Raw genomic sequence first — 14,967 nt, forward strand, 5'->3', positions numbered from 1 at the left:
CATATGCATTCACAGCCACACCTAGCGGGGGAACAAGGGACGTGTGTTTCTGCCACTTGCACAAACAATTCCCACGGATGAATCGAAGAACTTTCGAAACAGCACGTTCGTGTTCTTTCTCTCCGCGTTGGGATAGGGAACAATCTGAAATAACAACTTTCACAGGCCAGTGCTGGACACATTCACCGGTGTGTAACGTCGAATCAAGATACCTCAGATCCATTACCGAGTGCAAGCAGTCACGGCTGGCTTTCTATACAGATTGAATCTGTTGGTTATTCAGTGTAAATATGCGAAATATGCCAAACGTGTCGGTGGATTTTATGCTGTTTGAGTGGCGCGTGACCCTTAAGGCCAATCAGAGTCTGTCAATCGGAAATCTCTGCCTGCTCATTGATCCGAAGATACTGCCATGCTTGCTTAAAAAAAGTCTATATATATATATATATATATATATATTTATTTATTAGGGGTGAAGCAGTTCACAAAGCTCACGGTTCATTAGGATCCGGAAAGCTGGCGTCACGGTGTCATGTCATTTTATATTTGCATTAAGACTCCCCATCTATCATCGTAACAGTAAACAACATGGATAGCTCGGCTTCCAGCAGTAAATGGAAACAAACAAAAACAAACAAAGTACTAGTTAAGCTGGTAGTGGTTTGTGTGTGTGTGTGTGTGTGTGTGTGTGTGTGTGTGTGTGTGTGTGTGTGTGTGTGTGTGTGTGTGTGTGTGTGTGTGTGTGTCTTACCCTCACAGACTGGGCAGCACTCTCCGGGAGGAGTGTATTGCCGTGTGCAACGCAGTTTACCACACTGGGCATGGTAACAGTTGGCCACTCCCCCTTTGCATCGGCAGAAACGGCAGCCGTCCAATTGGAAGAGCTCGCCCTCTTCGCGCTCCACCCCTCCGAACAGACACACCGACTTGGTATCTACCATGAAGAAGGAGGAGGGTACAATTCCGATATAATGTAAGAGATTGGTATTTTATTATCAATGCACACAAATAGCAAATTCTTGATGAAAGTTGTGCAACGGCTCATTGACACTCCTAGCAAGAACTAATGGAAGGAGAATACCAAAGGTATATTCAAAATTGTCTTTGTTTGTCAACTATCATCTTATTGTTTGTACCCAACTGAACGGGGGGGGGGGGGTCTTTAGTTGACCTAAGATGGTTGTGAGTGTGTGTGGCTGATGGCTGGATTAAGCAGTCTAACCTGGCCTGAGTCAGACTGATTGGACCCAGCCCCAGAGTCCAAGACTCGGGCCTTGTGAGGCTGCTTAAATTGAACTAAGATGATTGTTGTGGGTGTGTGTGGCTGATGGCTGGATTAAGCAGCCTCACATGACCCGAGTCACACTGATTGTACTCCAGGGCTGGGTGGGGCTGCATACCTGTTATTCATTTGCCAATGCCCACAAACAACTTTTAATAGTAGGCCTATATAATATGGGGTGTTTTTCCAAGTTTTAACCACAACTTAAAAAAATCCAACAATTCCCACAGTGCAATGTGTTTGAGGACCACGTCCAGCTGCCTCCACCGACGCATTTGAAGATCGCTCAAGCTCTCTTTCTTCGTTGATAATCCAGGGGAATGGTTGACATGAATGAGAGGGTGTGTGAACCACTTTGAACATATGGAGGCCAAAAACAATGATGGATAAAGCACCGAGGTGAAGGAAGGGTTGAGGAGAGAAAGTGTGGAAAAGACTGATTAAAGAAAACCTGCACTGAATGGTAAACATAAGCCGACAGACGCAGGCTAGATATTAAAGGTATGGTTTGGGTTTGTGTGTTTCTTCGCACTCATGTGTTCTGTATGTCTGAAGAAAAAGATCTGCCACATCTTGGTATCCATAGCAACCAAAGGCACAAGCTAGCTTCACATTCTCAGTCAGCGCCTAATATAATGGTTTTACTTCTAATCGCATCCACGTACACGCACACACACACTCACACACACGCACGCACGCGCATCGCACCCAGTTGATCCTTTTTTTTCACCAGGCCGTGTTCAGGTTAAGAGCGTTGTCCTTTACCCCCTGTACTTTAGCTCTCTGCGCACCTTATTCTGCCAATCCCCTCCCTTTCGCCATCATTTTTCCCGCCACCTATTTTTTTTTTTTCATTATTGAAGGGAGAGGGTGTTCTCTCCTGAAAATTGGACCTGCAGTGGGTGGGACAAACCGGGCGGAAAATCGGGTTAAAAGAAGTAGTGTCATTATTACTTTTATATGAATGTACTGCATGGTTTTTCTTCTGTTGGACAAAAATGTTAAGTTAACATACATTTCAATTTTTGATGTCTGCTGACATTTTGCCTGCAGTAGTCATGTTTAATTGTGTAGCAACACTTCTAGGGATTAATTAAAAAAAATCCATCCACCAATCATTAAAAGCAGATCAAGATGAAATAAAGCCACATTAATTAAGATTGAATTACCACAGATGATCCACTAAAGCGAATGCTGAATTGAATTCACTCAGGCAGTTAGGAGTTGAAAGCGAATTGCTGAGGTTAAAACAAGAAGTACCGAACGATTAAATGCGACGCTTTTAAGGGCTGAATGTCTCAACACTGAACATGTAAACATGCTATATGCATAGACATCTATGAGATGACTCATGTTGCACACATGCATCTGTGATTACTCAGTAGAAGATTAGCTAAGGTATATATATATATATATAGCTAAGAAGTACCAATGTATCCAATAACGTTCACTTTGGTCTTTCCAGCTACATATGTTTAATTAGAAACGGTTAAATGTCTGTCAAAATTTTGATTTAGACAGACAGAGCTAAAGTTTTTTTATTCGTACAATGTATTTATACCAGCTTGTTGTGATAAGGAAAAAGTTGAATGCTTGGCAGGATTAATTATACAGATGTGTAGCGCAAAGATACGCAAATACAGTTTAATTAATATAGCACGTAAATGTCTATGTGTTTTAATATCATTCCCGAACAATCGTTTCTAGTACGAAATACACTGGCCTATCACGCTCTCTTTCTCTTGCTGTGAGTATAGTGGAATGGCAATACTGACATGGAGCCTGAGTAAGAAAGAGGATATCAACATGCACATATATATTCCCCCACTGTGTTTCACACAGATATGTCACTGTGGTCCCATAGACATCAGCGTAGAAAGACTGCAGATAGGCTTGCAAGACATACGGTAACCCAAGCCTTGATCCCAGAATCCAGGTGTCGCACCCCCACCCCCACTGTGTCACTGGACTTGAAAGGCACCCTGGCTGTAAGCTCCAGACAACCAGCGAGGGAATGAGTGAAAGCCTCCTCTTGGGCTCGATGTTGTGTTGCTTGTGGTGACACACACACACACACACACACACACACACACAGACACAGACACAGACACAGACACACACACACACACACACACACACACACACACACACACACACACACACACACAAAATAAATGGGAATTCATCCCGCTGCGAGACAACACCGCTAATGACCAATGGAAAGCCTCCTGGAGAACTAGTGACAGCCACTTGCTGCTGAGACTTGGCGAGCGGTCACCATCTTTTGTGAGGCTGGGTTTTAAGGCTGTCGGACCTCACCTGCTTCCCTTCCCAAACTCCCTTTGGCTCATGACACAGAGAAGGGGATAAAACGGACAAAAACACAGGCTGGATTACCAGTATTTTTTTGGGGTCCAGTTTGCTGCTGTTGAAAATAGCCAGCGTTATACGGCCTGGAGGAAGATAAGGCCTAGTTCTTCCATTGGCCTTTACTGTACCCAAACCCCCCAGCTTCCCCTTCCGTCAAATTCCCCATGACCATCCGTGTTTTAGCAATGATGTGTGCCCACATTTGGATGTGACTGATCGCATGTATGGGGTGTTCAGGACAGAGGGTTGGAGAATAACATTCATCCTCCCATTAGAGAAGGCTTTAATCAAAGTGGAACATGTCTCAACAAGAGAGAAAAAGTGTTCAAGAGTAAAAGATTTAGACGGAGAAAGGGAGGTTGGTGAAAAACAAAAAAGAAGTTGCATTTCTTTGAAAGATGAGATGGAGGTCACTTCACAGATTCTGCCTTGGGCGGTCCTGTCCTTGTCTGTCTGTCTGTACCCCCCCCCCTCTCTCTAATTTCTCTTTCCGTCTTCCCCTGCCCTCTTTCTTCTTGTTCTGTCCCTGTACCTCTGTTCTCCCTTCCTCTCCTCTGCCTCAAAAAGCATCTTGAATTTGGCTTATATTTGAGAGACCTTTGTGTACTCGGCATGTGTTTGAGAGACATTGTGTGTGTACGTGGTAGCTTTTTTTTTACAGGGGTGGAAGCGTTCATTTTAACAAGCTTCACCCCATATCAAAATTTGGATTTCCCTTTTGCCAGATCCCTCCACCAGCCAACGTCCACATACAACCCCACCATTCTGCACGCAAGGGTTGTCAGGATTCAAAAACACTGGCTCCTAACATCCTTGGCAGCCATTAAAACTGGATTCTTCCCTCCCTACTCATTTCTATTTCTATTTGGGCTGTTAACAAAGGACAGTTATAGCGCTCAAAGTTGTCGTGATTGCACCCTCACTCCCAACTGTGGCTCAGTGTGTGACTGGCCGATTAAAGCTAATGTACCCTAGTAGATAGAGGAATGGATGCAATCTTGTTATGGTCAACAAGGCATTTTCCTTCCAATTTAGTATTTTAGCACCCAGTTTTCTCATATAGGACTTTGATGTACAAATTCAGCTGAAGATTTCTGAACAGATGTACTTTGTGTTAATAACCAAGTTATTTGATAAGCGCAAATATAAGAATGACTATGAAAACGAACGCCATCACTACTAACAATGCCGATGCATTTACCACTTTACATTTAGTTAATAACAACATTCCCCTGTGAATCTTAATACAGGCATAATCATCATATGGGAATATTCTAATTTTGTGCATCAATAGATTAATCGAATAATCAGAATGCGCTGTGCTGATGTTACTCATGGATGTCTGTGTATGCGTGACTGTTGCGTGTGTGCATTTGTGATTTTGTGTGATTTTGTGTACCTGTGTGTGTCATAATGTATTCAGGTAAGTGCTCATTTATGTCATAGGGATTGTTAGTAATCTAATGATCTGTGTGACCTTCTCATACACTCAGACAAAGGCTCTGCATCTGTGTAAGGGTGTGTGTGTGTGTGGGGGTGTGTACCCAGCAGCTGAGCAGCTTTCGACATATTTACTCAAAATGCCAGTACTTTTATGGCATAGTTAAGTGAGTAAGAGATGTGTGTGTGTGTGTGTGTGTGTGTGTGTGTGTGTGTGTGTGTGTGTGTGTGTGTGTGTGTGTGTGTGTGTGTGTGTGTGTGTGTGTGTGTGTGTGTGTACGTGCTCCAGGGAGATACTAACTACAAAAGCACTGCTTCATGTCTCAACTTTGTGGTTGGACGAAGCCACCTGTGCTGGAGTAGCCCTAGACTCCCTGAGAGTTCTGTTCACTCTTAAGAAATAAATTGGGGGAAACAGTTAAGCCTTTAGCAAAGCAAAGAAACATTCTACCCCTGCGACATCCTACTTTTACAGCGACAGCAACAGGCAGTGTGGACAAGTAATTGATGTGTCTGGTGTGTGTGTGTGTGTGTGTGTGTGTGTGTGTGTGTGTGTGTGTGTGTGTGTGTGTGTGTAGGGATGGGAATAAATATTAAGGAACCTCTTCCCCTGAAGCGTGTATCTTCTTGTGAGTACCGTAGGAAGACTTAAACTAATCGACTTCAAAGTGGACTGTGTTTTCGCAGCAGACACAATGAGGGAGACACACGAGTGTTGGTCACAGCGACCGACCCTCTCGTTGAACCCCCACCGTTCCTCCACCACTGGCTTCTGAACACGGAATCAGAAAGTGATTTAAACGGCAGGTGCAAATGAGGCTCCTGAGTGAATTCCAGTAGCGTTAGGTCAGATGGGATTATTATTGGCTATCGGGACTGCGGCGCGATGCACCCTACAGCTGCTCTCTATATTGATTTTCAATCTCTCTGCACTCACCCTCTCTTTCGCACACACTGATTTTTTTTTTTTGGACGGAAGACGCATCCAAACAGACGTACAATGCCTTTCACCGTTTCCCCCTGAAATGGTGAAAGGTTTTGCTGATTCCATGCACGCAAATGCATGCACGCGCACACTCACACACCCACACACACACACACACACACACCTCTGTTGCTGGATCTCTGTGCAGCACGTTGCCATAGTGACAGAGTTGTCGTAGCAATGAACAGATGTTTGTTTGACTGATGATGTTATAAGTGCTGCACCTGCTGTCTCTTATGCCATTGGTCCTCTCTGTCTCTCTCCCACGTTCACTTCCCTCTCCCTCTCTTTTCTCTCTCATCAATATTTACCTCACTACTTCAAAGCCCTAGTTTTGGGACTTCAAGTTATTTGGGTTCGGTTTTGTTTCAAACCCATAGAGCATAATCGTTTGTATAGCTTCCCTCTTTGTACAAAAGAAAAAAACATTGCTGGAGTCACTATTTGTTTCTTTGATGATTAGATGCTCTAGTGCCACAGCTCTTTTGCAACATCTTGTTTTAAGGGGGACTTAATAGGGGCAAAATTGCTCCTTAAAGAATAAGCCTCTCTTTGCTTTACAAACCCATAAAATCTTACATTTGTCTTGCGGAAAAAAGGCACACATAGTGCAGCCTCTCCAATGCCGTAGGTAGACAAACTGAACACTAGCATCATCCATTACTCCCAATAAAATTCACATCAAATGATCCACACAACCACATGTGTTTTTATTTATAATTGGGAGTTCTGGAACAGATATGTAAAATTGTATGCTTTATGACATATAAAATATTAATTAATCCTGTGACTGTCACAACATCCAACGTGTGCATGTGAGAGTAAGTGTGTGTGCCTGTGTGCGTGTGTGTTTTTCACCCACCATTAACACATTGGTAGTGGTCACAGCAACTCCCTGGAGTGCCGTTGCCGTTGGCGACCATCTGGGGATAGGTGCCCGGTGGACAGGAGGGAACGACACAGCTACCTGTTGGAAGACACTCACACCTGGACACACGCAAGCGCACACCCACACACACACACACACACACACCACACAAGCACGTGCACGCAAGCAAGAACCCCCACACACAGACGCGCACACAGCACGCACACAAACACAATAGCCCATGATTCATTTTCCCTCCACAATGAAAGAGCATTTACCTTTTCGTCAGTAGAGAAAGCAGTGATGCAGGGCGGATAGTCGGCGTGTTGAATCACCTGCTAGTCTCTGTTAGTTATTGCACACATCAGTTCTCACCGGCTAATATTCAGGCTGCTTTATCAGCAGCTCTTTCTGTTGAACTCACCACAATGGGTGTGTGTGTGTGTGTGTGTGTGTGTGTGTGTGTGTGTGTGTGTGTGTGTGTGTGTGTGTGTGTGTGTGTGTGTGTGTGTGTGTGTGTGTGTGTGTGTGTGTGTGTGTGTGTGGGTGTGTAGGGGGGAAGTAGGTGATGAATATTTATCTATTCTGCTTCTAGACCTCCTGCAAGCTGTCAACTGAATTACAGCTGAACGGACACTTCGGTGGTCTAATGGTATAAGGTGTTAAGAGGCAGTGAACATAACCTCCAAATACATATATTTCTGTAAACAACATCCATTGTTTTCAGAATCAACTAATCTCGATACCAGATTCAGCATGATATGTTTTAAAGTAAAATTCACCTTTTGTTCCCTTAAACGCATTGCATGGCTTTTCCCTGCAAATGTATTAATTAAACAGGAGGACAACCGTAAAAATAGGCTGATAAACATTCAAGACGGAGCCTAATGTTGACTAATTCAATGAAACTGTATGTTCGACTCAGCCTTGATTTGCCTTCCCACTTCTGATTAAGAGTAGAAGGCTAATAAATGTACAATAATTTGCCTCAGAAGTTAATGCTCAGACTCTTATCGAGGATCAGGGAGTCACCAACTAAATAGTACCCATTTGTTTTTCTGAACACGCCCGTCTCTGTCTTACCTAGTAGGAAGAGTACAGCACCCGTCGGCGGTCAGTCGGACCTGGGTCTCGTAGCTGTCTAGTGGGCAGTTCCCCTGCTGGACCAGAGGGCACTCCACGGCACTGCAGTCCACGCTGTAAACTGCAGACAATAAAAAACACAGAATTTGAGTTCGATTTTTGGAGGAGGCTACACGATCCACCTCACTGGTTAATCATGCACACCTGGTTAGACCTCATTGGGCTGTACCAAGTGGAGCTGAATGGAGAGGGTCTCCTGGCAGGGATCCGGTTCAATTACCGGTAAGATAGTTCTGAGAATGAAATTTACAATCTGAAATTGTAAACCAGCATCATGCATCTGTGGTCACATGGAGAACTTTAACATATGATTACAGCCGTTGCAACTACCTTGATAGAGAGAGAGCAATGTCCAGACATTTGAAGCAAGTATGCAAACATGAAATGGGCTCCTTGGGAACCTGTCCAGGTCTCCCTCTTCTCACTACCGTATTAAATGAATACACTTAACCACACATCTGGTGGAGTACCGTCACAGTGGTCTGTATATAGAACCGGAATTGGCACTTCCCGAAATCCCAATAGCCCCATTCACCTATACCTTAACCATCAAACAATGACTCTGCATTCCATTTCCCCACCCGGCGAGTAAAACGGTTTGATGGGTTTCCATGGTTTCCCCAAAGCTTCTAGAAGATGTACCCACCCAACTTTCCAATATGGCCTATATGGCAAACAAGCCCTAAAGTGTATCAACAACCTGCATCGGCTGCGGTGCGACTGACCGCCACAATCGGCTGACTGCTGAACGTGCAGAACATGGCAGCCCTGCGTTTTTCTTCCAGGGATTTTACACACACGCACACGCACACACACACACACACACACACACACACACACACACACACACACACACACACACACACACACACACACACACACACACCCTCGCACACGCACCCTCGCACACGCACCCTCGCACACGCACCCTCGCACACGCACCCTCGCACACGCACCCTCGCACACATGCACACACACGTCTTTAAACTTATCTTTGATCCTTGTCTTACAAAAAAAAAAGAAAAAAAAACCTTGGAAAGATTACAAGGTACGAGCGTGGAATTCCAAAGGCGACCTACTCACCGGGCTTACACTCGTAGAGGTCGCAGCACTCGCCCGGGCGGCCCGTAGCCTTGGTGATCAGAATGGTGAGGTGTCCCGGCTGGCAGAGTTTGCGGAGGCAGCCGGAGGGGCGGCAGACGCAGCGGGACGGCAGGGGGCAGCACTGTCCCGCCGGGGCGTAGCCCTCGATGAGCACCGAGTCCTCGGGGCAACGGGGCGAGAACTGCACCTCGCACCGGGCCTTGGAGCAGTCGGGACGGGAGTCTGGGGGAGAGCAGCAGGTCATTGTGTGTTACGATGGGGCGGTGGGGCAGAGTGGGGGTTCTGGATGAGGGCACCGCTAGTACCAGTCCAGAGGTGGAAGGAGAGCGAGCGGAAAAGTGGGGAAGACAGCGGTATAGAGCACGTTTTTTTTCCTCTTTCAGACCGCCTGGTACCCCAACGGAGGAGTACCGGAAAAGTTGATAAGGCTTAGATCGGCTAAGTGCGCTTATTTTGGGACCCCACCCACTTTTGGCGGTGGAAACGCGAACCGCGTCTAACGCATCTAACCGCACCGCTCGGTGGAAACACACCGTTAAACAACCAAAAACACAGCCCCTCTCCTTCTCCATGTTTCTCCGCCATTGAGAAGTGTTGCATTCCACGCACCTGTGGTCAACAGGCAGAACAAATCAGGGAAGAGATGACCTGATTGGTCAGAAATGAGCCGGCAGCAGTCTCAAATCGAGGTGCATTCAACTCAAAAACAGATTATTCTTACTGGGGAATTCACGCACTAATAGCCGACAGGCGCTGAGAGAGCATGCTAATGCCATAGTGTTTTGTTGGCCGTTTCCAAGAGGGATAAGCTTCTTGGACACTTACATTACCGTGCCACACAGAAAGCCAAGCACCATTATAAATATTTTAAAAACACCATCGCTTATTATTGTGCTCATATGCAACGTGTGCTACATACGAATAACACATGTACTAAGTCGAGGTGGACCATAACCATGGGGAGAACGCTTTGCCCATCCTTCTTAGAACCTCCAGCCCAAAACACATTTTTATGTTCGATTTCCAGCTCAAGCCGAGGGCTAAGAATTCACCCTCTAAAAGGATTATCCCCCTTATTATTTATAAGGGAATGGTATTGTAAGGAACTTTGTAGAACAGCATCTACCAAAGGGTAGATGTCCTTCTTCATTCCTCAGAGCCTTACATAAGACATTGTACTAGATATTTAAAGTCCACGGTTTTAATAACCACAATATTACTACACTATTTAATTGCAGTAAAAAACAAATTATAGTCTAATCAAAAATACAACATACTCAAAAGTAAAAGTGAAGTGCAAGACAACGCAATATAATTAGCATGCAAGCGTTCCTTTATTACACAACAACACACTGAAAAATAACGACATTAACGAATTGTTCGACAGTTGTAATATAAAGAGTTCAGAATGATGATCTTTCCAGGTTGTTTTTTTTATCCTTAACGTAAGCCCATTTTTTTTATATTCTATATATATATTAAGAAAGAACACCACAACATATCGCTCGTCAATCAAGATCATTGTCCCTAATGCGCCGTCCTATGGGATACAAAATTAGCGCTCACTAATGGAGATCATCGCTCTAGTCTCTCTAGGCACTCGAGGGCTGAGCCTCATGGCTGTCATAGTGAAGGAAGCCAAATCCCCCAAATGGTCTCCATGGAAATTCTGCCTCTGAGCACGTGGCAGAAGAAGGTAGCCAAAGTCAACTCATCAAAGGACGGGAAACCAGGGATTCAAACTGCTGCCACCCGCAATCTCAGTTAGGAATTGTGCTTGGTACCATGGTAGAGGCTAATACTGTACAGGTTACTAATACATGTTGAAGTAAACGATCAGAAACAGTAAACTATAGTTAGCCAAACTGGGTTAGAAATGGTCAGGGTAAGGGAACAGGGTTGTACCTTTTAGGTAAGATGTGATACGTTTAGGTAACGCTTTGGCCTGGTAAAGACAAACATAATGATCTCGCTCTGCTACCTGTGTTTAGCGACATTATGTCAGTAGAGATTCTACCCACTGCAACAAGCTTTAGGGGAGGGGAGAGAGGAAGAGAGAGAGCGAGAGCGACAGAGAGAAGCAGACAGAGAGAGAAACAGAGAGTGAGTCAGTGAGTCAGTGAGTGAGTGAGAGAGAGAGAAGGACAAGATAGAGAGACGAGACAGTGACAGAGACGGACACAGATAGAGAGAGAGAGAGAGAGAGAGAGAGAGAGAGAGAGAGAGAGAGAGAGAGAGAGAGAGAGAGAGAGAGAGAGAGAGAGAGAGAGAGAGAGAGAGAGAGAGAGAGAGAGAGAGAGAGAGAGAGACCATAAAGACGAGAGAGAGAGAGACAGAAAAGACGAGAGAGAGAGAGAGAGACGAGAGACAGCGCATAGTGGAAGGAACAACAGGAACTGCCTGCACTTTTTAAAATCAGTGACAGAGCCTGTGGTTATGGCGGAGACGAGATAAGGACATTTACATTATGTTTACTTTGAAGTTTTCCAGTCTCCGTCTTCTGAGACTGTGCAGCAGTGTGAGGCGTGCACACTTGCAAAAGGCACACATTATAGGCGGGTCACACCGCCAGGCAGGATGCACAGCGGTGCCTTACACACAATGCATACACTGCACAGGCGCCTCGACGCCTCTGTGGCTGTCATTCATCCTTAAATCACCTCATCCTAACTGACAGACAAGCCCAAAGTGTGTCTGTGTCTATCTGTGTGTGTGTGTGTGTGTGTGTGTGTGTGTGTGTGTGTGTGTGTGTGTGTGTGTGTGTGTGTGTGTGTGTGTGTGTGTGTGTGTGTGTGTGTGTGTGTGTGTGAAATGTGTTTTTATTTAATAGTACGGACCTATATATATTCGTTCTTTGTGTTTTTGATCAACACACACACACACACGCACACACACACACAAGAGTCCTTGTGATTCACAGTCTCACTGTGGAAATGAAAACAGCTGGGGGCCTTTAAATATATTACATTATATTTAAAAAAGCACTCACACCAAGTGCCAAGCTTGTGCTAATCTGTTCGCTGAAAGCCAAACACGAATCAACGGTCAGCGTCCAGCTCTGTGACTTCAGCGTTTCCAGCGTTCCATCATGTTTCCACTCTGGATTTTTCTATAATAGAGGATATAACTCCCGTTCGGGAAATAATTCAAATATCCTCAGACCACACACACACACACACACACACACACACACACACACACACACACACACACACACACACACACACACACACACACACACACACACACACACACACACACACACACACACACACACACACACGTCGGTAAGCCCTCTGTTGCCATGACGATGGTACACATCTGATGAAGGTAATATGTCTCATTACCCCAGGGGTGATGATGTTAGCTTGCAGGCAGCGCCCCGGGCTCGCTCCCCCTTGGCCCCTTGCTCTTGTTTGCGCTCACGTTATCTTGTCAGATGAACTGACTGGTGCTTAATTAAGGTCGGCGCTGATAGGAGCAGCCGAGACATCCCCCAAGAAAAGACCAAGAGGTCACGCCTCCACCCAACCTCCATCGCCAACCAGCTCTCTCTTGCAACGGCCCCCAAAAGACTGGGAGGAGTAAAGTGTTAAGCGCCACGTCTTAGAATGTCTCCTACGGACACTAGCTCCTTGTAAGCCCTTTTGTACTGATACATGACCCACCAGATCACAACAACCTCAACCCCATATTTAGTCATCGCTGGTGTTATGTTTATTTATGGAATAAGGCAAGATCTCTGCGATAGCAGCTTTAAATAATATAGATATATCATTTAAATATGTTGGGTGGAGGTTGTTTGTTTTTTTCACCTACAATTGAGCTGAGATAGAAATTGCTAATTTATTTATGCGAATGAGAGATTATTATTTTGCATATATTTATGCTATTGATATTCCTCTAAGTGTACAATTGCTCCATACTTTGCAGATACTATTAAAATAATACCACATTCACACACAGAGCCACAGTCTGGGGTTTTGCTATGGAGCACCTGTGTGTGTGTGTGTGTGTGTGTGTGTGTGTGTGTGTGTGTGTGTGTGTGTGTGTGTGTGTGTGTGTGTGTGTGTGTGTGTGTGTGTGTGTGTGTGTGTGTGTGTGTGTGTGTGTGTGTGTGTGTGTGTATAAAGAACAAGTGTAGTACACTCATTGCTAAGCCTTTGTAGTTTCTCTGTCTTCAACTCTCAAGGGGAAGATCTGAGAATGTGAGAGTATTAGTGTGCGATTGTCCTTCTATACGGCTGTGCTTGTAAGTATGGCTTTGCATGTTTTAGAAGCTGAAAGCATGGAAGAAGAGGCAGACAGAAAGAAGCGACGTGTGTGCGTGTGCGTGTGTGTGTGTGTGTGTGTGTGTGTGTGTGTGTGTGTGTGTGTGTGTGTGTGTGTGTGTGTGTGTGTGTGTGTGTGTGTGTATTGCAGGGGAATGTGTTTAGGAGCGATTACCCTTTCTAACTGTTATATTGCTACAATAACAAACAAAAAATTAGAGAGAGCAGAACAAAATACTGGCACGTAGGCCCCCACATCAAACACACGTCATACTCAAGTAGACATACCCAACCAAGATTGTATACACACACACACATACAACGCCAGCCTAGCACAACATGTGCAATAACTCAGAAGTCTGTCATTCAACACGGATAGATAGTTCTAAATTATGAAAACATTGAATTGAGAAGTATCCAGGCATGCACAAAATGGCAATAATAGGCACATAAATCGTTTTTCAAAACAATGATTTGTATTCCCCGCAATATGACTTTGTTCGCTTTTATCTTGGGCTGAAACTCTGGCCTGTGGGGATTCCATTTGGTTGGACATCGACTTCCACTTCAACCGAGACTTGCCCGATCTCCAATTCCACAAACTCATCAGGGGAACCTCGAAAGGTCACCGACACCAGTTATCGTCTAACAGAGTGATCAGCTATATTCACCCTGTACTGATGCATGGAGGTGGAGGTTGGTACATTGCAAAACCAAAGGTTTCACGAATCATACTTTTTAAATACTTTACACCTCAACACTTTTAATTGCATTGATCAATCACAACAATTTTGAGTTATTTTGTCCATTTATCCCAAAAGAGACCAGCACCCGATATTGAAATCTCACATGTGCTAAATTGTTATTATTTTCTGGCGGCATTAATTTGTATAAAGTTAATTTACCGCTCTTACACCAACACGCTAAAGCCAAAAAGAAAATCGATTTTATTAGCAAAATACAAACATTTGTTGACTTTTGTGTTCTTACGTTAAAGGGGCTCATGTCATGCCAGCAGGTGTGGGTGTGATTAGCTTGTACAAGCCGTTTTAAAGGCATTCCTTCCCCATGCCATAGTGACATCACAAGTGGGTGTGTCAACCCAGATACATGAAGGATAGATGAGCAACGTTTGCCACAGTCCACTTGGTAGGCTGGTAGACTGATCTATCCAGCGTATCTAGGTGGACATGCCCACTTGTGATGTCACTATGGCACAGGGAAGGAATGATTTTCAAAAGGCTTGTACCAATAATAATAATCACACCCACACCTGATGGCATAACATGAGCCCTTTAAATACTTTCGAAATATACAGTGGCCTTTCTTTGAAAGTTAAGTGTTAGACTTGAAAGAGTTAAGTGTTAGACTTCTTGAGGAGAAAACGTAAGAAAAGAACAGATTGATTTCCTTCTTGATGGCCAAATGCCTTCTGTCTGAGGATAGGGAAAGAAATATCAGAAAAGACTGCTGACAGAGAAGAGCTTAACAAGCAGACTTGAAA

The 14,967-nt window shown here is 44.6% G+C and overlaps 1 protein-coding gene across 1 annotated transcript in view; it reads right to left on the reverse strand.

Moving 5' to 3' along the window:
- crim1 (cysteine rich transmembrane BMP regulator 1 (chordin-like)) overlaps positions 1–14,967 on the reverse strand; it is a 76,158-nt gene that overhangs the window by 25,685 nt on the left and 35,506 nt on the right. Inside the window, exons 3-6 of the mRNA XM_060052583.1 lie at positions 9,172–9,414; positions 8,029–8,149; positions 6,940–7,064; positions 752–934 (exon numbers count right to left, since the gene is read on the reverse strand). Coding sequence (XP_059908566.1) covers positions 752–934; positions 6,940–7,064; positions 8,029–8,149; positions 9,172–9,414 — 672 coding nt within the window. The remainder of the gene's footprint in view (positions 1–751; positions 935–6,939; positions 7,065–8,028; positions 8,150–9,171; positions 9,415–14,967) is intronic.

The sequence above is a fragment of the Gadus macrocephalus genome, chromosome 5 (assembly GCF_031168955.1).
Source record: "Gadus macrocephalus chromosome 5, ASM3116895v1".
Taxonomy (NCBI): domain Eukaryota; kingdom Metazoa; phylum Chordata; class Actinopteri; order Gadiformes; family Gadidae; genus Gadus; species Gadus macrocephalus.